At 48.1% G+C, this 22,721-nt stretch overlaps 1 protein-coding gene and 1 long non-coding RNA gene across 4 annotated transcripts in view; one reads left to right on the top strand and one right to left on the bottom strand.

Annotated features, from left to right (window-relative positions):
- The window catches only part of LOC139359058 (uncharacterized), a 126,075-nt gene that overhangs the window by 24,978 nt on the left and 78,376 nt on the right, over positions 1-22,721 (top strand). The window lies entirely within an intron of this gene.
- LOC105477862 (citramalyl-CoA lyase) overlaps positions 7,758-22,721 on the bottom strand; it is a 313,469-nt gene continuing 298,505 nt past the window's right edge. The window contains exons 8-9 of one of the 2 annotated variants that reach the window (XR_011614622.1): positions 9,756-9,982; positions 7,758-7,817 (exon numbers count right to left, since the gene is read on the bottom strand). Coding sequence is in view for 1 of the 2 variants with exons in the window: in XM_071081078.1 (XP_070937179.1) it covers positions 9,974-9,982 (9 nt within the window). In the remaining variant the exon portion in view is untranslated. Of the gene's footprint in view, positions 7,818-9,743; positions 9,983-22,721 lie in introns of those variants that run through there. The other variant, XM_071081078.1, reaches the window with a different exon arrangement.

Here is a 22,721-nt window from a genome sequence, read left to right on the forward strand (position 1 = left end):
CTGAGGTGGGCGAATCACTTGAGAGGTCAGGAGTTCGAGACCAGCCTGGCCAACATGGCAAAACCCTGTCCTACAAAAAAATACAAAAATTAGCCAGGCTTGGTGGTGGGTGACTGTAATCCCAGCTACTCAGGAGGCTGGGGTAGTAGGATCACTTGAACCCAGGAGGCAGAGGCTGCAGTGAGCGGAGATCGCACCACTGCATTCCAGTCTGGGCGACAGAGAGAGACTCTGTCTCAAAAAAAAATAGTATTCAGAGGAGATGAAGATTGATAATACTACTCAAAGACATATATCTCACAGAATATCCAAATCTATTATTATTATTATTTTTATTTTAAATTTAAGAGACAGGGTCTCACTGTGTTGTCCAGGCTGGAGTGCAGGGTGTATTCACAGGCACCATCCCATTACTGATCAGAGTGGGATTTTGGAATTGCTCTGATTCCGACCTGGCCGGTTCATCACCCTTCCTTAGGCAACCTGGTGGTCCCCGTCTCCCAGGAGGTCACCCTATTGATGCTAACTTAGTATGGACACTGCAAATGTTTTTTATTCCTGAATATTTGATTTATCTCATGTCTATCCAGTGGTCTGAAAGTGCCCTGGGTTTGACAAGTTCCCTGAGATGGGTGTTACTGCCTTTCATACACAGGTCAGGCAAAGTATGAGTGATGCCTCGCTGGGGATGGGAGAGTAGGAGTCACTGAAAAAACACAAGCACCTGAACTGTGTCTGCCACAGAGAAAAACAATGCCCCTCCCCCAGCACACGTGGAGGGCACGCCGCCCAAACACACCTGTGTGATTCTCAGGGCATGAGAGGCATGCGGGATCTCCTGCTGGATTGAATCCCTCATCCTAAGAAGCCGCTCATCCATGCTAATCAACAAAAGATGGAGGATCCTGGCTGAGCAGGAAGGAAATACTGAGTGACAGCCTGGGGGCGTTTTCCAGATTCTGCAGAATCAGGCTCGTATCACTCATTATTGTCTGTATGGTTCTGGCCAGTTCCTAGACTAGCCACAATGAAAGGCCTCTTTTCCCAAATAAATTGCACCAGGAAATAGAAATCAGCCCACAACAAATGGGTCTTGGGGAAGAGGCCTCCTAGGTCGGGTTGAACGAGGCATCGTCTCTGCCTTATTTGGGGGTTGTCAGGCAGCAAGTTGCCGTTTTTCTTTTCTCATGGTGGGTGGGTGTGTGTGTGTGTGTGTGTGTGTCTGTGTCTGTGTGTTTATGTGTGTCTCTGTGTGTATATGTGTGTCTTTGTATGTCTCTGTGTTTTATGTGTCTGTGTGTTTATGTATGTGTGTCTTTGTGTGTGTCTCTGTGTTTTATGTGTGTGTGTGTCTTTGTATGTGTATGTGTGTGTGTGGATGCGTGTGCTGATTTTTCTTCCCCAAGATGTCTTGTTTTCTCCCATGGATGGGTGGTTCTGACGGCCTCGCTGGCGGTGGCAACATCCTGGCTGCCCAGTGTCCCTTCTCTGGTGACATGTTTTTGCATAGGTGTGTCGCTGGGCCTCTGCCCAAAGGATAAGAGTCTGCTTATCTTGGTCATCCCTGTCACTGTCCTGGGCTCAGAGCCCATCCCTGTCCTGGGCTCAGAGCCATGTTCGTCTTTCTGCTGGCGGGCTTTTATTCATGTGGACTGGTGAGATTTTTCTGGACCCCACACCCTGACAACAGACCTTGGCTTCGTTCCCGAGAAGGCCTCCTCCTCTTTCCCTGGGCCACCACCTTCCTAGCAAGCTTCCAGTTTAGCTCCCATTCCTGCTGCCACTCCTGCCCACACCCCTGTCTCAGCGGGCCCTTTCCCTCCAGTGCACTTCTAAGCCTCAGAACTTTTGTTTTCTCATTTTGATTCCTCTGTTTGTGGCATAAAGTTGGGACCTGGGTGGACGCATGCAAGTTTTCGAGTGACCACAAAGTGATGCCTGCCTTCTCTGCTTGGTACTTCCTGTGCCCGCCCAAGAGACAATCAATAATAAATCAGTGAGATGTGTTTCAATAATTCTCTTGCTTGAAGTTCTGGAAGGCAGCTCTCAGGAAGGTAGGAGGAAACAGCAGCCCTTAGAATTTCTTCTGGCCCGTTGTCTTCAAACAGCTTGGTGTTGACTGGTGTCTATAAATAGTCAATGGGGTTGAGGGGATTGGAAGAGGAAGCTGAAGGGCAAGCTGGAGACTCTGGGTTTAGTGTGCTCCTGGTTACCCTGGTGCAGTGCAGGATTTGAAGTCTCCCTGGGTGTAGGCTTGCCAGAGCAGGTGAGGAGTGGCAGTGGTGGAGACTGAGCTGGTGCAGACCAGGGCCCTGAAAGAAGGCGAGTTCTGAGGTTTGCTGGCATACTCTGGCACGGAGAATGCCATGCTGCATGTCCACAATTTTTTTTTGTCATGAAGAAAAAAATGTGGGCCGGAGGTGGTGGCCCAGGCCTGTAATCCCAGCACTTTGGGAGTGGAGGCGGGCAGATCATTTGAGCCCAGGAGTTCGAGACCAACCTGGGCAACATAGCGAGACCTTGTCCCTACAAAAAATACAGAAGTTGGCCGGGCACAGTGGCTCACGCCTGTAATCCCAGCATGTTGGGAGGCCGAGGTGGGCAGATTACCTGAGGTCAGGAGTTTGAGACCAGCCTGGCCAACATGGTGAAACCCCATCTCTACTAAAAATACAAAAATTAGCCAGGCATGGTGGCACACACCTGTAATCCCAGCTCCTCGGGAGGCTAAGGCAGGAGAATTGTTTGAGCCTGGGAGACAGAGGTTGCAGTGAGCTGAGATCATGCCACTGCACTCCAGCCTGGCTGACAGAATAAGACTCTATCTCAAAAAAAAAAAAAAAAAAAAAAAAGTTAGCTGTGGTCTCCTGCTGGCCAGACCCAGTGGGTCTCATTATTCATGTTGCTAATAAAGTGCCCCATCTATGACTCACTGGTGATGTACTGGTTTACACGGCTGGAGTGAAAAAGGCGTTCCTCCGTGTCCTCCTGTGAAAGGAGGAGGCTAGGTGGGGGTTGTGATAGGCAGACTTTAGGTGTCCAAATGGAACGGAAGCTGGTCAGTGGGTGCAGTTCACAAATGGAGCTCACTGTTGTTAGGGGTGAGTGCACCTTATATTTGATGTAGCATATGATACCTGTTATTTATTTCAAGTGAATATTTCACAACATCCAGTCCAGTTGGTTCTTGGGATGAAATATCCCAAACACAGTGGCTGAAGATGCATACATAGCGCATGGCGATGCTGTATAGTTCAGGCAAATGACGTGGGGACATGGGCTTACTAGTGTTCCGCATTAAGGCCTGGCGTGGTGGCTCACACCTGTAATCACAGCACTTTGGGAGGACAAGGCTGGTGGATCACCTGAGGTCAGGAGTTTGAAACCAGCCTGGGCAACATGGGGAAACCCCGTCTCTACTAAAAATACAAAAATCCACTGACTGCAGTGGCGGGTGCATATAGTCCCAGCTACTTGGGACGCTAAGGCACAAGAATGGCTTGAACCTGGGAGGCAGAGGTTGTAGTGAGATGAGATTGAGTCACTGCACTCCAGCCTGGGCGACTGAGTGAGACTCTATCTCACCAAAAAAAAAAAAAAAAAAAAAGTGTTCTGCATTAGGTAGGACAGTGTTCCCTAAAGTCTGATTCAGAACACAAAATCTGGTGGGGGCTGGGTGCGGTGGCTCAATCCTCTAATCCCAGCAATTTGGGAAGCTGAGGCAGGAGGATCCCTTGAGGCCAGGAGTTTGAGATCAGCCTGGCAACATAGGGAGACCCTGTTTCTCAAAAATAAATTTAAAAAAAAAAAATTAGCTCCAGCCTGGGTGAGAGCTATCTCAAAATAATAATAATAATAATAATAATAATAAAATAAGTCTGGTGAGGTCCTGGCACCTGGCAGCCCTCGATGGTTCTCTAATGCATCTTGTGTCGCAGGTACCTGGATTCTGATGCAGGCGGTCACAGTCGTGGAGGACTTGGTGAGGGTATGTTTTGAGGCAGTAGGTGTCATCGAGTTTTGTTTTTTAAAAACTTATTTTTGACAAAAATTGTATATATTCATCGTGTACAGCACAAAGTTCTGAAATACGTATACACTGAGGAATGGTTAAATCCGCTAATACGTAGTCATCAGTTTTTGTGGTGAGAACACTTGAAATCTACTCTGGTAGTGATTTTTAGGGCTGCAGTGGCTGCTGTTGACTGTGGACACTGTGCTCTTCAGCACAGCACTTGGACTTATTCCTCCTGTACTTTGTTTTGATTCCACACTGTTTTAGGAGCTAGGTTTGCTATTGCAGTGTGAATTCTGTGTTACTTATCTGCACAATGGACAAACGAAAAGTTCATCTCCTTCTACTTAAAATGTACTATTAGGCTGGGCATGGTGGCCCACACCTGTAATCCCAGCACTTTGGGAGGCTGAGGTGTGCAGATCGCTTGAGGTCAGGAGTTCGAGACCAGCCTGGCCAACATGGCAAAACCCCGTCTCAATTAAAAATACAAAAATTAGCCGGGTGTGGTGGCACGTGCCTGTAGTCCCAGCTACTTGGGAGGCTGAGGCAGGAGAATCGCTTGAACCCAGGAGGTGGAGGTGGCAGTGAGCTGAGACGGTGCCATTGTACTCCAGCTTGGGCGACAGAGCAAGATCCTGTCTCAAAAATAAATAAATAAATAAAATGTACTATTATTGGACTGGGTGTGATGGCTCACGCCTGTAATCCTAGCACTTTGGGAGGCTGAGGTGGGAGGATTGCTTGAACCTACAAGTTTAAAACCAGCCTGGGCAACATAGTAAAACCCCATCTCTACCAAAAATACAAAAAATTAGCTGGGCTCGGTGACATGCACTTGTGGTACCAGCTACTTGGGAGTCTAGGGTAGCTGGGGTGGGAGGATCGCTTGAGCCTAGGAGACTGAGGCTGCAGTGAGCCATGACCATGCCACTGCACTCCAACCTGGGTGACAGAGTGAGATCCCATTTTATTTTATTTTATCAAAAATAAAATAAAATAACAAAGTGTACTATTATTCGCCAGACATGGTGGTTTATGCCTGTAATCTCAGTGCTTTGGGAGGATGAGGTGGGAGGATTACTTGAGCTCAAGAGTTGGAAGCTGCAGTGAACTACAATCATGCCACTGCACTCCAGTCTTGGTGACAGAGTGAGACTCCATCTCTATAAAAGAATACTGTTATGATTAATACCTGTCATGAATGGTTTATGCCAGGCTTTATACACACATGTGCTATATACAATCATCTGTTCATTCCTGAAACAGCCTCTTCAGGTAGGAGTCTTGTTTTTGCCCCCATTTTGCAGAAATGGAAACAGGCTTAGTTACATAGCTTGGCCATAGCATAAGTGGTGGAGCTGGAATCTGAACACAGTTCTGTCTGAATCCAAAGCCCATGCTCCTGACTACAAACGAGACTGCCTCTCCCTTCAAGTCTTTGATTTGAATGATTTATTTTTTTCACATCCAGTATGGTCTCAAAACAATCATCTCCTTATACCTCTTCCTGCCGCTCCCTGAACACCTGCCTGGCTCCTCTTCTGCTTAGAATTAATGATGGTGGCTGGCTGGGATGACATCTGGGTGGCCTCCCATGGTGAGCTCATGGGGGCTCCCCAGTTCAAACCAAATGGTGAGATCAAGCCCATTGGGGTGTCATTTCCTCACCCCTCCAAAAGGAATTCAGTTGTTTCTGCTTGTCAAATGCTCTGTGCTTCCTCGCCCAGCCCCTGTGAGTCATTGGGCTTTGTCAGTAGAGAATGGATGTCCAATAGCCGCCAAGTCGCAAACACGTGCCCTGCACCCGGCAGAGACGCGGGCTGTGCGGGGACCCCGCAGAAAACCAGACCCCCACAGCGATGCCCAGGCCCAGAGACCACAGAGAAGACGCCAGGGAAGAAACCATTTTTCAGTACCCAGAAGCCTTCTGCCCGAAATCAGCCCCCACCCTGGAAACGCGGCAGAGCACATTTTGTGTGCAGTGAGCTGACAAGCCCTATAAAACATTTCCACTCTTCCCCACTCGGAACAGAGCCCATCTGTCCAACAGTGTCTGAAATAACACCGGATGGCCAGCAAAAGAGTGTCGATTGTCACAGGCACATTGGTACCGCAGGCAGTCCACACGGGCCCCTGTAATTCAAGTCGAAACAGCCTCTTCACTGACAGGGAGGCGGGGAGTGAAAGTGGCGGTTGTGATTCCAACAACTGGGAGGGTTGTTTTTCTAAGAATTTCTGCCAGTGGCCATTGAATACTCTTTGTGCACCTACGGGAGACCTTGAAATTTAGGCAGCTATCAAATTCCAAATTAAACACCTGTGTGCCGCCTGCTCGCTGGTGAGGCAGCGGGGTCACACTGATGTGTGTTTGGGAAAGACTGGAGTTGGATTGTACTTGCTGCTTTCCTATGGAAACCCTCTAACAAGCTTTCCTAAGATCACAAATTAGATGCTGGGGTTTCAGGCTAACAGGCCGATGAAGCTGTTGTTCAAACCTCAGAAATAGGCAGCTTTGAGCCTGTAGCCTTGGAATTTCCTAGAGCACACTATTACGATCTGGTCACGTGGGGACTTGGTACTTCTATACAGATTGGGACTTCTAGTTTGCATCTGGTCTTCTACAATCTCTTTTTCAGGAGTGAGCACCGGCCAGAGTATAGCAAACATTTTCTCTTTTCTCTTAAATGTGTATGTTAGCATCAGTGGGGGCAATCATCAAGATGCTCCCATCAGGATTTGAGTTTGTGAATGATTTCTCATAGTATGGGATCCTAGCTGAACACGGGCCATGAATTAGAATGCTCGTTTGATATCTTGAACTTGCCCCCTCCTGGCTTTGGGACCTTGAGCAAATTACTGAGTCCCCAAGTCTCGGGTTTTTCATCTGTAAAATGGGATGATGGTAACAACAAGAACGAACGTGTTGGATTGTTGTGAGAATTAAATGAGTTTCAGCACTGTCCCTGATCCATACTGAGCACTGAACACATGTCTGGGGCATTATGAAGATGAAAATGGAAATTGTTTTTGAGTGTCTCATAAGGTCTACTCCTGGGCTTTGGGGGCTGGAGTTGGAGCACGAGCGCAGGCCACAGAGGCAGAAGCCCAGGCCACTGCGAGGTCCCTGGGGAAGGCTGAGGTTTCAACTATCCAGAGATGGGCAACAACCCCAGCGGTGATGGCCAGAATCACGGGGCAGAGAGGCCCACTCCATGCCAGAGGCAGGCAGGGCATCTGGAGGGCTGTGGGTGGATGGGTGGGGTGTCAGGCCCCTGATGATTTCTCTGGGGGGCACATGGACAGTCAAATTGGGTTTAGGGCTGCAAAGAAGGGGGATTGATGTTTAAATTTCTTTTTATTGTGATAAAATATTTGTAACAGACCAGGCATGGTGGTTTACACCTGTAATCCTAGCATTTTCGGAGACTGAGGTGGGAGGATCGCTCAAGTCCAGGAGTTTAAGACCAGCCTGGGCAAGATAGTGAGACCTTATCTCTAAAATAAATTTTAAAAATTAGCTGAGCATGGTGGTGCATGCCTATGATCCCAGCTACTTGGGAGGCTGAGGTGGGAGGATCACCTGAGCCCAGGAGGTCAAGGCTGCAGTGAGCCATAATCATGCCACTCAAAAACAAAACAAAACAAACAAACAAACAAAGGCATAACATAAAAATCACCAGTTTAGGACAGATGTGGTGGCTCATACCTGTAATCCCAGCACTTTGGGAGGCCGAAGCAGGTGACTCGCTTGACTCTGGGAGTTTGAGACCAGCCTGAGCAACATAGTGAAACGCCATCTCTATAAAAAATGGAAAAATTAGCCAGGCATGGTTGTGTGTACCTGTAGTCCTAGCTACTTTGGAGGCTGAGGCAGGAGGATCACCTGATCCTGGAAGTTGAGACTGCAGTGAGCTGAGATCATACCACTGCTATTCAGCCTGGGTGACAGAGTGAGACTCTGTTTCAAAACAAACAAACCCCCAAAAAACCCAGTTTAACGATTTTTAAGAGTACAATTCATTGCCATTGTGTACATTCACACTGTTGAGCAACCATCCTCACTATCTGTTTCCAGAAGATTTTTATGATCCCAAACTGAAGCTCTGTTCCCATTAAACAACTCCCCATTCGTTCCTCCTCCAGCTCCTGGCAACCACTATCTTACTTTCTGTCTCTATGAATCTGCTTACTACAGTTACCTCATATAAATTGAATCTACAGTCTCTGTCCTTCTGTGCCTGGCTTGTTTCCTATAGCATCATGTCCTCAAGGCTCATCTGTGTTGTAGTGTGCATCAGAACTCCCTTCCTTTTTTTTAATTTTTTTATTTTTATTTATTTATTTATTTATTTTGAGACGGAGTCTCGCTCTGCCGCCCAGGGTGGAGTGCAGTGGCCGGATCTCAGCTCACTGCAAGCTCCGCCTCCCGGGTTCACTCCATTCTCCTGCCTCAGCCTCCCGAGTAGCTGGGACTACAGGCGCCCACCACCTCGCCCGGCTAGTTTTTTGTATTTTTTAGTAGAGACGGGGTTTCACCGTGTTAGCCAGGATGGTCTCGATCTCCTGACCTCGTGATCCGCCCGTCTCGGCCTCCCAAAGTGCTGGGATTACAGGCTTGAGCCACCGCGCCCGGCCTCCCTTCCTTTTTAAGGCTGTATAATATTCCATTGTATGTGTGTACCACATTTTGTTTCTCCGTCCATCAATGGGCACCTGGGTTGCTTCTACCTTTTGGCTACTGTGAATAATGTTGTGAACGTGGGTGTACAGATATCTGTTTGAGTCCCTGCTTTCGGTTGAGTATATTCTCAGAGGTAGAATTGCTAGATTATATGGTAATTCTATGTTTAATTGTTTGAGGAGCTGCCACACTGTTCTCCACAGCAGCTGCAGCTTTTGTTTTTGGCAGAGACAGGGGTCTTGCTATGTTGCCCAGGCTGGTCTTAAACTCCTGGCTTCAAGTGATCCTCCCACCTTGGCCTCCTAAAGTGCTGGGATTACAGGCATGAGCCACTGTGCCCGGCCTAGCTGCACCATTTTACATTCTGGCCAGTAGTGCACAAGTATCCCAAGTTCTCCACATCCTTGCCAACACTTATTTTTTATTTTTCTGAAACTAGCCACCTGAATGGGTGCGAAACGGTAACTTATTGAGGGAGGCTGGCTGTAAGGGCATCATTAAAGTGTCCCTCTCTAAACAAAAGACACCAGTGTGAATAACTGTCCCTCTGTTAAGGAACTCACACTTCGAGTGTGTAGGACCAAGCGGTTGTTCTCTACACTCTTCACTCTGTAGGGTGGACCCCATTTGGAGACAGGTGGTAACCTTGGCAGTGGGATTGCATGGGCACCAAAATGTCCATCTGCCCCCAAAGGTGGTCGTTCCCAGGTTGGCATGGTGCCTGACATCCCCAGCAGGAAGGTGACCTGTTAACATGGAAACAAGTTACCTGGGAGGAGAGACACGACACATGAGTGTGAGCACAGTGGCTGCTGTCGCCTGGCACGGAGCCTGGGAAGGCGATGCAGGGCGTGCATGTTTGGGAAAGGCAGGGAGATCGGAAGCTGCAGACCTTGCTCCGGCAGCAGAGGCCAGGCAGGCCGGGGTAGAAGGGAAGGCCCGAGACAGCCCGAGTATGGGTTGTTCAGGACCAACACCTGTGTTCCTGAAGCACCAGCTGCAAAAGGGGGAAACGTCCCCCACTCCCTCTCCCATCCCCATGTGGCTTCCCCATACCTTTGCACGACTCCCACTCGCTCCAGTGACATCTTCAGCGTTGCCTCCTCCCATCTGCCCACTTTCCACCCTCTCCCTAGCGCGCGCATGCTCTTCTTCACTCCTGGCTTCCTCCCTGACGTTGGGTATCGGAGGCCTGTATTTCCCACCGCACGTGTCTTCGTTAGAAAATCCAAAGGCTTGATTCATCCTTGTTGGCAATAGCAAGTAGCTCCAGGCTAAATGTGCTAAATGGGATTTAGAGAACAAAACAAGGATTTTGGAGAACCCAAGCATCTGTTCATTCAACATGCTCTATAAGGGCGACCAGGAGTGGCAGTGGATGGGAAGTGACCATGATGTGACAGAGGCACTCACTGCCACTCTTGAGGAGTTTGCTGTATAGCCAGGGATTAACATATAGAAGCCAATGAGTGCTGACAGCTAAAGGTTCTGTAAGTGAAGGCTGCACGGGGTCCAGTGGGAGCACAAAGCAGTGGCTGGGGAGGGTGGTCAGGGAAGGCTTCAAAGAGGAGGTGATACGCAGCTTACTCAACCCAGGAATAACATGACATCATTGGGGTTCGGGTCCTGCCACAGTCTAGGAACCCACCATACCATTCAATACACAGAATTATTCCTCGACTTCATTTTCCTATGCTGCATTTATGTTTGAAGAGGAAAATCTGTTGGCAAATGAAGAGCCATTAGCAGGGGTTCCTGCAGACCTCCACTGTGCCGAGTCTCCCGCCTTAGCTGTCATTTGCCATGTGTCCCTGTGGCTTTTTCCTCATGGGATTGTTGGGGGATTTATTTGCAAATTGATGGTTATGGAGCTTGGAAAACCCAGTGTTGAAAATGTTTTAGGTTAGTATCAAGTAGGAAGCACTTCTTATTTACTTAGAGATGGCCAAACAGGACGGGTGCGGTGGCTCACGCCTGTAATCCTAACATTTTGGGAGGCTGAGGTGGGTGGATCACCTGAGCTCAGGAGTTCAAGACCAGCCTGGCCAACATGGTGAAACTCTGTCTGTACTGAAAATACAAAATTAGCCGGGCATGGTGGCAGGTGCCCGTAATCCCAGCTCCTCAGGAGGCTGAGCCAGGAGAATCACTTGAACCTGGGAGGTGGAGGTTGCAGTGAGCCGATATTGCACCACTGCACTCCAGCCTGGGCGACAGAGGGAAACTCCATCTCAAAAACAAACAAACAAACAAACAACAACAACAAAAACTCATGAGTAAAAAGTAATACTTTTAAACTCTTGAGTAAACAAAAAATACCAAAGGAGAAGGAAAGTTACACTATGGACAAACTTTTGCCATTAAAATGACAGGAAATGGAAACGAACATCACCAGGATCTCAATGCAAATGGTTTCCGTTGACAAAATAAGGAACATTGTTAACTGTTAGTATTATTAACATATAATTTTTCAGGTCCTTGAAAAATTGGGGTCTGGATATCCAAATCAAGTGAAAACAGTGTGATATTTGTTATATATGACTTGAATAAGACATTGGTTTCGAGGCGTGCTTATAGAAGGTTTTATTTTCATCCCGCAAATCTCTACTGTATATATATATATATATATATATTTTTTTCCCCCCAAATGTTTTCCTCTCTGCCTTGAAAGTTGGCACATACTTAAGGTTAGGAATAACAGTGAAATGTGCTGTTACAATGGCTGCAGACAGGAATTCAGCCTTTCATCTTCTTTCAACTTGGCAAATATTTTAAAAACAAGATTAAAAATTTTGCAACTTGTAAATCCACATATTATTTTGTTGTTCTGAAAAGAAAATTTAACATTTTATATTTTTAAAATTTGGGGGATCCTATCATGTAGTTTTTTGTAACTCCAGATATTGGCTTAAAAAAAGGTTTTAAACATGAGTGATTTTCAGGCATTTATTCAAATATTTCCTCCTACTTCAAAAATACATAAAAATGCGACATGACTGCTTTCTTAAAGGATTTACTGAGATTATATCCTTTGAGTAAAGTGATCCTGAACTCAGCCTGGTTGTCAGTTTCATTAGGAAGGAAGTCGCTCATCTTGGTCTAAATATTCTTCAATGCCCCGTAACGCGGACAGTCATGCTTTCAACGAGCGCCCAGATGGAAGACCTTTCTAACGACAGCTGGAAATATTCTAAGAAAAATTAATGCTATTTTAGAGTTAGTGGTAGGTTTTAAGGTAAAACGTCTTTGTGGGCTTGTGATTTTTCTTGGGTAGCAAAGTGAAATCCGCAAACCATGGGGCTCTCTTCTCAACCTTCTCAACCTCAAATTTCTTATTTTATTTCACACGGCCTCCTGTCTAGTTAACACAATACTTACACATTTAAGAAACATGCATTTAGGCCGGGCGCGGTGGCTCATGCCTGTAATCCCAGCACTTTGGGAGGCTAAGGTGGGTGGATCACGAGGTCAGGAGTTCGAGACCAGTCTGGCCAACATGGTGAAATCACATCTCTACTAAAAATACAAAAAATTAGCCAGGCATGGTGGCGTGCACCTGTAGTCCCATCTACTCAGGAGGCTGAGGCAGGAGAATTGCTTGAACCCGGTAGGCAGAGGTTGCAATGAGCCGAGATTGCGCCACTGTACTCTAGCCTGGGTGACAGACAGAGTGAGACTCTGTCTCAAAAAGAAAAAGAAAAGCAACATGCACTTATAGTTCCTCATGGCTGAGCAGCAACCTCGTTCTCTCAGAGGTGAGATATTTTTGAAAGGAAGTATTGACTAGCAAGTGATGGGTCAGGGCTGCGTCTAGGATCAGGTTGTTCAGGTGGGAAGGAAGGAAGAAAGTTTTGATGATGTTTAGAAACCCGACTTTGACATTTTGGGCTATCAGCTTGGTTTACTGGAAAAATGAAGAAAGACAGTTGCCTTTTCTCACCAAATTGTGATGTGGGTTAGAAGAATACCGAAGATTCAGTCATCCAGCCTTTGACATGGACAGTTGAAGTGCAGGAGACAGTTGCCAACATTTTGTTGAAGTCATTCATATACAAATCTGAATCATAAATTAATTCTAAATGAATGACATGCTTTTTGGCTTGCCAGAATTATGGAATTGCTGATAGTAAAATGCTGTAAGCTGAGCATCTGGTGATCAGACTAACCCTGCGTGGCCTGTCTGGTCACGGAACATGGGGACTCTGTGTGTTTGGAGGTCGGGCAGGGCCTGGAAGGTGACAGTATTTTGGGGGTGCTCTGTTAGCCAGGAAGTCATGGGAATTTGCCTGCCCCGTTTGTCATATTTGGTTTTTGTTTGTTTGTTTTTGAGACGGTGTCTTGCTCTGTCGCCCAGGCTGGAGTGCAGTGGTGCAATCTTGGCTCACTGCAACCTCCGCCTCCTGGGTTCAAGCGATTCTCCTGCCTCAGCCTACGGAGTAGCTGGGATTTCAGGCACCACCACCATGCATGGCTAATTTTTGTATTTTTAGTAGAGACGGGGTTTTCCCATGTTGGCCAGGCTGGTCCCAAACTCCTGACTTCAGGTGATCCGCCCGCCTTGGCCTCCCAAAGTGCTGGGATTATAGGCTTGAGCCACCACACCCGGCCGGTTTGTCATATTTGTGTTTGAATTTGGCTCTGCGTGGATTCTGCATAAGATTTCAGTGTCTTAGGTGGAAGAGGCTCCGCACGAACGTGCACTGAGGAATATTTGTAACAAAGCTGGGAGCCAAGTAGGGAACTGGCATAGAGATTCTTCTAGACACATGGGCAAAGGATAGCTACCGCAGGAAACGGGCAGGTGTGTGGGATTAGAGTGAGAGGGGTAATCCAGGCGAGGAAATGAACGGGTCTCTTGTACCACCATATGGCAGGTGAGGCAGATCCCCAAGATGAGGGTAGCAGCGTTTCTAGGAAGGGGAGACCAGCACACCCCTGCCCTTTCTTGGCAAAGTATACCGAGAGTAGATTACACTAGAGGCAGCCAGGCTGATGCCAGCCTGGAGATGAGGGAAGAGACACAGACAGCAAAGATGCCAGAGGGGCTAGAAGTGAGGAGTTTACTATAGTGGGGCACACAGAGAAAATAATATTTGATGGCAACTGGACAGCTCTTGGCAGGAGATGACCAGCTTGGAAGTCCCTGCCACTCCCGACCCAAGGGCTGCGGGGATCCGCAGCTCAGGCACACACCTGTAACCCACCCCTGCACACTGACTGGGAAGATCTGGTCTAGTCAACGTCAGAAATACACAGCGAAAAGACGGGGTTATGGAGCCCTTTGAGAATCTGATGGAAGTTATGGGCCTTCTCCCCAGAAAGCCCACAAATGTGACACACACATACATTGTGCTCACAATTTCAAGGGATTTACGAAAATGCTCATCTACTTCTTTATTTTATTTTTATTTTGAGACAGAGTCTCACTCGGTCACTCAGGCTGGAGTGCAGTGGTGTGATTTTGGCTCACTGCAACTTCCACCTCCTGGGTTCAAGTGATTCTCATGTCTCAGCCTCCCGAGTCGCTGGGATGGCAGGTGTGCACCATCATGCCTGGCTAACTTTTATATTTTCAGAAGAGATGGAGTTTCACCGTGTTGGCCAGGCTGGTCTTGAACTCCTGGTCTTAAGTGATCCGCCCACTTTGGCCTCCCAAAGTGCTGGGATTACAGGTATGAGCCACCGTGCCCGGCCAAAATGTTCATCTAGTTTTGGATCTTAGGATAAGAACCCTGATTTGAGATTATTAAAGAAAGGATGTTGATGAAGAAATGAAGGCCAATTCACATGAATAAATCTAGCAACCAGGATTTAGAAGTCCATCTAAAGAAGGAGAGAATCACAGACTCTTAGGGCATTCAAAGACTCCACAAACCTCTGGCTTTGGAAGTGGTTCAAATGCTGGGGATACCAAGCAGAAAATACCCAGGTCAGGTAATTAGATCCAAACAATCGAGCACATTGCAATGGCTGAGCAGATCGCTTGGCTCCGTATGGCTACTTTTTAAAGGTCTTGATCTTAACTTGGTCAGGATGATAATTTGGTAAATAGTCAATGGCACAACTTTTATTTCTGAATCCCTCCTTCCAGACATTTTTCCGACGAGGGAGCCTTCTCTAGTTTTCTCAGTGTGCGTGGCGGATTGAGGAACACGTGGTGAGGTGTGCTCTTGCACGGACTTCCAAGATTGACAGGGGCTGCCTGGGTACCTGTTTTCTCAAGGACTCTGCCACCCGGTGCATAATCAGTTCTGAGCCACTCCTCTTCCCTTGCCCATATGCCCCTGGAAGCACCTGTATTGCTGAAATGACATGTATCAAAAACAACGAGACAGGGTGGGCTCAATGCCTTACCAACTATTTGTGAACCAAAATAAAAACCCGATCTCAAAAGACTAAATGGTGAGTGAGGGACGGAGCGTCAGTGCCACCTTAGAAAATATGTGACTTGTGTTAGTTTAATCTCAGGTCTGACATCACGCGAAAGTGCTGTCTCTGCAAAATACAGCCTGGGGGGAAATTTTGCCAGTGTCTTGCTCTGGTGAGTTAATATGCATTTAAACAGTTTTATAACAGATTATTTACCAACCAGAACAGAATACTTTGGCATGGGGTGCCTTTGACAGAGCTGTTCTATTGCACTGGCTAATTCCATATTTCTAAAGAATTTCCACATACTCCTGGTGGATGTAGGTTCTCTCAAATTCTTCCCTCTACTGGTGAAATGGGAGAAATGGCAAGTAGGTGAGATTATGTTGCCCTCTGGTGTCTGCCAACCCAAAAGAAAGAACTAGAACTCAGGAAGGTGATGAGATGAAGGAAGGTAGAGGGTGCTCCCCATCGAGAGAAAGATGAAGATGAAGAGGTCGGAGATGAAGAGGGAGGAAGAGAATGAGCTTGGCGTCCTCTACCCGTTGGACCTTCTTCTCTTGGATGAGTGACAGGATTCCAACTACTCTTCCTGTCTGAGGAGGAAAGTGACACCTCCAGGGCTATTCGCCTGATGAGTCTGCGGTCTCTGTGATCTGTGATGGGGAAGTAGGCTCATCGGGGGGTGGGACCTGGCCGTTCTCTGTAGGGAACCGCTGGGGAAGGGAGCTGAGTGATGGCCACCCATAGTCCCATCCTTCAGGTTTGGCCGAATAGGAGAATATCCCTGGGACTGGGAGTGGGAGGGAAATAGCCCTTGTCCTGGGGGGAAACTCTTGGCGGTTATGACATTATTAAAAGTACAGGGATGGCAAAGGGGAATTTGTTGGTTGTCCACTGCAGGGGTCTTGACACCTAGTAGCAGTGGCCATTTTAGACCGTGGCCCTCGGGAGCTCTCTCAAGAACATCCTGCCAGGAGGGCAGCCCCAGAGAGCGCAATGGAGAGAGGGAGTTTCTTCCCCCACAGGGAACTGAGTCCAGCCCTCCGCCCTCAGAATTGCAGCTACTGCCTGAGGACCCACCTGTGCCTAGGATGGAGACCAGGATTTTCATTCTCTTTAGGAAGCCCCACCAATAACCCCAAATGTACTTCTCACGGCCTAGCCTGAGGCACCTGGCTCCCCCACTCTGGGCCCGTGTCTGGGCTCTGCCATGTTTGCCAGGAACCCGGGGTAGCAGGGTGCGGTGAGCCCAACCAGCCTGTTATTACACCTTGTATCATCTTCTGATGTGCCTATCCTGTCATTGACTTTTGATGCCCTACACAAGAGCAGGCATTACCTCTTCTTGCCACAAACTATGGCAAGTCTGTGGAAAATTGTTGATAATTTTTCTTTTTCTTCTTTTTTTTCTTTTTTGAAATGGAGTCTCACCCTGTTGCCCAGGCTGGAGTGCAGTGGTGCGATCTTGGCTCACTGCAAGTTCCACCTCCCGGGTTCACACCATTCTCCTGCCTCAGCCTCCTGAGTAGCTGGGACTACAGGCGCCCGCCACCACACCTGGTTAATTTTTTGTATTTTTAGTAGAGATGGGGTTTCACTGTGTTAGCCAGGATGGTCTCGATCTCCTGACCTCATGATCTGCCCGCCTCGGCCTCCTAAAGTGCTGGGATTACAGGCGTGGCCGATAATTTTTCTTATAGAAACAAACAATTGACTGGGGATGAGGCTCATGCCTGTAATCCCTGCACTTTGGGACGCGGAGGTGGGTGGATCACCTGAGGTCAGGAGTTTGAGACCAGCCTGGCCAACATGGTGAATCCCCATCTCTACTAAAAATACAAAAATTAGCTGGGCTTGGTGGTATATGCAGGTAATCTCAGCTACTCGGGAGGCTGAGGTGGGAGAATCGCTTAAACTCGGGAGGCGGAGGTTGCAGGGAGCCGAGATCGCACCACTACACTCCTGCCTGGGTGACAAGAGTAGAGTGAAACTCGGTCTCAAAAAAAAAAAGAAAAGAATCAAACAATTGATGACTATTCAAAGAAACTGATGGCAGCTAGGAGTAAAAATGTGGGCAAAGTTTGGGCAGAGGCACAGGGCAGCAGAGCGCTCCACCTTTGGTTAGGATTGGTGGAGACCATGGAGCCATGGGAGGAAATCCTTTGGGTGCCTCAGCCCTGTGGGTCCGGGGAGGGAACCTGGTTACCCTGGTTTCCTGGAAGGAGGCTGCAGGGAGGCACTGGAGGGGAGTGAAGCTGGGAAAAGGAAGCACCTTCAGCAGCAAGTTTCTTTTGTAGATTTGCTTGGGTTCTTCAAATCCTAGTTCAAAAGCCAGTAAAGAGCCATGAGTGTTGGCACATTTCAGTAGTCCCAACTACTCGGGAGGCTGAGGAGGGAGGATCACTTAAGCCCAGGTGTTGGAGGCTGCTCTGACTGTGCCACTGCACTCCAGCCTGGGCAACAGAGGGAGACCGTGTCTTAAAACCAAGAACAACCACAACAACAACATCAAAAAACAAAGCCAGTAAAGCTGGGATTTCTTTTTTTCTTTCTTTCTTTTTTTTTCTTTTTTTTCTTTTTTTTTGAGATGGAGTCTCGCTCTGTCACCCAGGCTGGAGTGCAGTGGCAAGATCTCGACTCACTGCAACCTCTGCCTCCCAGGTTCAAGTGATTCTCTTGCCTCAGCCTCCCGAGTAGCTGGGATTACAGGCTCTCATCATGACCAGCTAATTTTTGCTTTTTAGTAGAGGTGGGGTTTCACCATGTTGGCCAGGCTGGTCTTGAACTCCTGACCTCAAGTGATCTGCCCGCCTTGGCCTCACAAAGTCTGCTGGAATTACAGGCGTGAGCCACCATGCCCAGCTAAAACTGGGATTTCCGATGTCATTCCCAGACTAACAGAACTCTTGAGTGAAAGGGGGATAATGGTCTAGCACTTAGCTCTCAGTAAATTCAAAGTGTAGTTATTGAATGAATGAATGAATGAATGGAATATTGCAATTGATTTTTGTTATTGGTTTTTGACTAGAGGGTATGTATATGGATGGTAAGTAAGAAGAGAAAATGGGAAAACAGATTTTGTTTTAAAAAACTGCATGACCACATAGGAAACATAGGTTCAGATTATAGTTGTGGAAACTCTGCAAGACTAGGAGATGTAAAGGAAGGCTACAGTGAGGAAAGAAAGTCAGCAGAATAATGTTCAAATATAGCGAATTCATGGATCTGTGAACTGTCTTATTTAATTTTCATGCAACAGAAAGAGAAGCAGCCATAATAATTTTACAGGCAAGGCAGTACGCAGGGGGTCGGGCCAGCACCTCCACCAGGCACTTGCTGATTCCCTCCTTGGTATTTTCCCTACAGGTGAGACCAGCTTATGCTAGTGACTAGGAATGTCCAGGGTTGGCTTTTAAGGGAAACATGCTGCAGAATGATATCCTGCACCCTCCGTGGGCGGGGAGGGGGTGATTCCCCCCATTTGCTGAGGTGCCCGCCAGCTGGGCGATGCCTTTCTTCTGGGCTTTGAGTGCCCACGCACCCGGCCACCTCGAGTCACCTTCCCCAGCACGTGCTCCCTCTGAGGAAGCAGCATCTACTCTAGCACAGGCCTTGCCTGGAACCTTTAGTGCTCTTTTCCAGAAAAGGATTTGGTGAGGTTCGTTGTATTCAGACTGGGTTGTTATTTCAGAAATTGGTCTGTGCTGTCTTCATTTTATTTACCAAAATACGAGCTACAACGCTACAGACTGATCATTTTACTACATCTTTCTCCTTCTCCCACTCCTGTCTGTCTTTGTAAGTCAAAGCTATTTTGCATTAACCGAGCAACAAAATGATTTACAAAATGAGAGACAGGGACAAGCTACTCGAACGGTTAGATGGCAATAACAAATATTTACACGCACCTGGCTGACGCTGACTTTTGGAGAGCGCGCGCTTGTCAACTGAGAGCTGGGGAAATAGCCATGGGAGGCCAGCCCCTGGTGTTCTGCTGGACAGTCTCTCGGGCCAAAAATAGTCTTTGTTTTTTTTGTTTTAGAGTCTGTATCTGTAAAAAGAAGTTACTAGCTTGGACCCCTCTGTCAGTCCAAGGGGACTGCACAGAGTTCCTAGTTGACTTTCATAAGCCTGAGCCTCAGATCTGGGGCTTAGAGGTTGGTGGGAAGGGGTGAAGGTTTGGGGGGAAGGCAAGCGAGTCCCTCTAAGGAGCCGCCGAGGGTGTCCTGGTGGGCCCAGGGTCCTGGTGAATTTGAACTCCTGCTAGGCCTCATTTTTTCCTTTATCTCCTTTCCTCTCTCAAATAATAACGTCCTTGTGAAGAAAAAATATTTACCTTATTTTATTTAATTTTTTATAAAGACAAGTTCTTACTATGTTACCCAGGGCTCAAACTCCTGTGCTCAAGCAATCTTCCTGCCTTGGCCTCCCAAATAGCTGGAACTACAGGCGCATGCCACCTCACCCGGCTAAAAATATTTTTAAAATTAAAAACTGGGCTGCACGTGGTGGCTCATGCCTGCAATCCCAGCAATTTGGGAGGCCAAGACAGGAGGAACGCTTGAGTCCAGGAGTTCCAGACCAGTCTGAGCAACATAGCAAGACCCCGTCTCTGTAAAAATACACAAAGTTAGCCAGGCATGGTGGTGTACTCCAGTCTGGGCGACAGCGTGAGACCCTGTATGTTTTTTTAAATTAAAAACTAGCAGACTTTGATATATGCTTCTCGAATTCTCCTGCTGGGTCTCCCACCTTGCAGGATCCTCCTGTAGCCCAGTGTTGGGGTGTAGGAGACATAAGGGCTATTGGGGTCAGACTATAAACCTGCTTAGTCTGGCTGATGGATCGGTAGCAGAGCTTTGCTCTGTAATATTTGTATGGAAAATGCAATGTTTGCACAATGAAGCCCACCAGATTTTCAAGTGGAGGGAGTGAAGCCAGTTTACAATCAATGATAACAGGTTTCCCTGGCTGCCATTACCCCAAATAGTATCTTATTTCAGCAAAATGGTGGCAACCAGCAGGAGGTCCAACAATGCAGATTTTAATCAGAAAGTTTAATTTGATATACAATTCACAGTTTGTGCACTGTGAGAAATGTTTCTCACTGCATGAACTTTCAGGACTCAGCTCTGAGCAAAAGGAGTTTCAATTTATGTAACACCTTTCTCAGCAAACAATACCCCAAAGCACTTCCTGGTAATAGATGGCTGGCATTGCTGGGAAGCCACTGCAGAAGCCTTTCTTAAAATTACCCAGGATATTTATTTGGAGCAATTAAAAGAAGCGGCTGCATTTCACACAAATCCGTTTCTAATGTAGACATTAAATTGGCCGAGATTTCGATGCAGAGTCTCCCGGTCTCCAAGAACGCAGCTGCACCGTGCTCTTTTTGCATAGATTTTTGCTCCCTTGTAAGGCAACTTTCCGCCTGGGCTCATTTTGTTTTCCCAGTCGGCTTGTAAACTCTCAGAAGAGAACCCTATAATGGAAATGTTGACAGAGCCTTTTACACGCAGGCACCGGGCTGCAGTTGCTGAATGGCAGGCTAGGCCCAGGAAGAGTGGCTGGGTGTGGTGTTTGCCTTGGCGACTCTTGACCGGCAGATAAGAGTCAATCCTACACCAGCTCACGTGGAGAGGAGAGGAGGCTCTCACGGCTGTCCTGGGGATGACTGTGAGATGCCAGCGCTGTGCTTGAGCATTGCCTGGGTTTGAAGAGTGCAGGGCCAATTCCTCTGGAACAGGGAGCAAGAGGATGTAGGGGGGCGGGGGGTGGGGGACAGTAGGCATACACCTGGCGACAGCAGGCCAAGACAGAGTGAGAGGTCAGAGGGAGGCAGAGTCAGAGTGAGGAGGCAAGTTCTAGGGAAGAGGCAGAATCAGAGGGAGGAGGCTGAATCACAGCGAGAAACAGTCAGGGAGGAGAAAGAGTCAGAGGGCAGAAGCAAGCTGTAGGGAGGAGGTGGAGTCAGAGAGAGGAGACAGAGACAGAGGGAGGAGGCTGAACTGAAGGTCAGAGTCAGAGGAAGGAGGCAGAGTCAGAGAGAGGAGGCTGAATTAGAGGTCAGAGACAGAGTCAGGTCAGAGGCAGAGTCTGAGGGAGGAGGCCGAATTAGAGGTTGGAGGCAGAATCAGAGGGAGGAGGCTGAATTAGAGGTCAGAGACAGAGTCAGAGGGAGGAGGCTGAATTAGAGGTCAGAGACAGAGTCTGAGGGAGGAGGCTGAATTAGGGGTTGGAGACAGATTCAGAGGGAGGAGGCAGAGTCAGAGGGAGGAGGCTGAATTAGCGGTCAGAGGCAGAGTCAGAGGGAGGAGGCTGAATTAGGGGTTGGAGACAGATTCAGAGGGAGGAGGCAGAGTCAGAGGGAGGAGGCTGAATTAGCGGTCAGAGGCAGAGTCCGAGGGAGGAGGCCAAGTCAAAGCTTCTCAGGAACAACTTTCCAGTTGGAGAGGGGACAGGAACTTATTAGTGAGTTGTCCACACAGAGGGCCAACTCCTCTAATGGGAGGAGGTAATGAGAGCGGCTCCAGGATAGAGCATCTCAGGTAACTGGGCCCTGCATTAGAAGAACTGGAGAAGGCCAGTGGAGAGACACTGTCCACCTTGTCTTGCCCGTAGTCCATGTCAAAAGGCACCCTCTCCACTTATGGGAGCAAAATGCCCACTCCAATGCCCCCTCCCATCATTTCCTAAGGTTCCCTCCCTCCGCACTCCAGGTTCCCTCCCTCACACCCAGTGTTCCCTCCCTCCCCACCCCTGCCAGCTTTCACTGCTTCCCAACTGCCTGAGCCCCCATGATCTGGCTTCATCTATACAGCCAATGCTGTGTGTGAGTCTGGGGCAACAACGGCTTCACCAGCAGCATCCAGCTCTCTCTTGGCCATGGCTCCTGTTACGCCGGGACCCCAGGGAGGAAGTCTTGAGGGCCTTGTTTCTGACTGGTGGAAAGCCGGGCTGGATTATTAATCATGGCTCTGCCATTTCTGGAGAGTCCACTCCAGCCGATCCATGTACAAACATTATTGCATTTAATCCTTGCAGCAATCCCCAGAGGGAGGTCTTATTTACCTAGGAGGAATCTGAGGCTCAGAGAGGTTAAGCAGCTTGCTTGGCTAAGGTCACAGAGTTAGACAGTGGCTGCAGGACTGTAGCCAAAGCCTGTGCTGTTTCTTCTGCAAACTGAAGAACCTGTAAGGAAAGGCCAGGTAGAACCTACTCTACTGCTGTTCTCCCTACAGGTAGAACCTACCCTATTGCTGTTCTCTCAGGAGTGGGGCCTGGAAGGGCATTTGGGGAGCTGGGCATCAGTCATGGGAGATAGGCAGTTGCACCGTAGCTCCTGGCAGCAGGGAGCTTGGAAGGCAGCCCAGTGTGTCCGATGGAGAAAACAATCCTGAGGCTGACCATACAAATAAGGTTTAGTTCAGAGACACCAGTAGGTCATGATTAGTAGTCACTACTTGTGACCCTGTTTGGAAAAGGATTCTGAGTCTGAATCTAGACACAGTTGGAAAGGATACTGAGCCTGAATCTAGACATAGTGGGAAAGGATGCTGAGCCTGAATCTAGAAATAATTGGAAAGGATACTGAGCCTGAATCTAGATGCAGTTGGAAAGGACACTGAGCCTGAATCTAGACACACTTTG

This window comes from Macaca nemestrina, chromosome 16 (genome assembly GCF_043159975.1).
Source record: "Macaca nemestrina isolate mMacNem1 chromosome 16, mMacNem.hap1, whole genome shotgun sequence".
Lineage (NCBI taxonomy): Eukaryota > Metazoa > Chordata > Mammalia > Primates > Cercopithecidae > Macaca > Macaca nemestrina.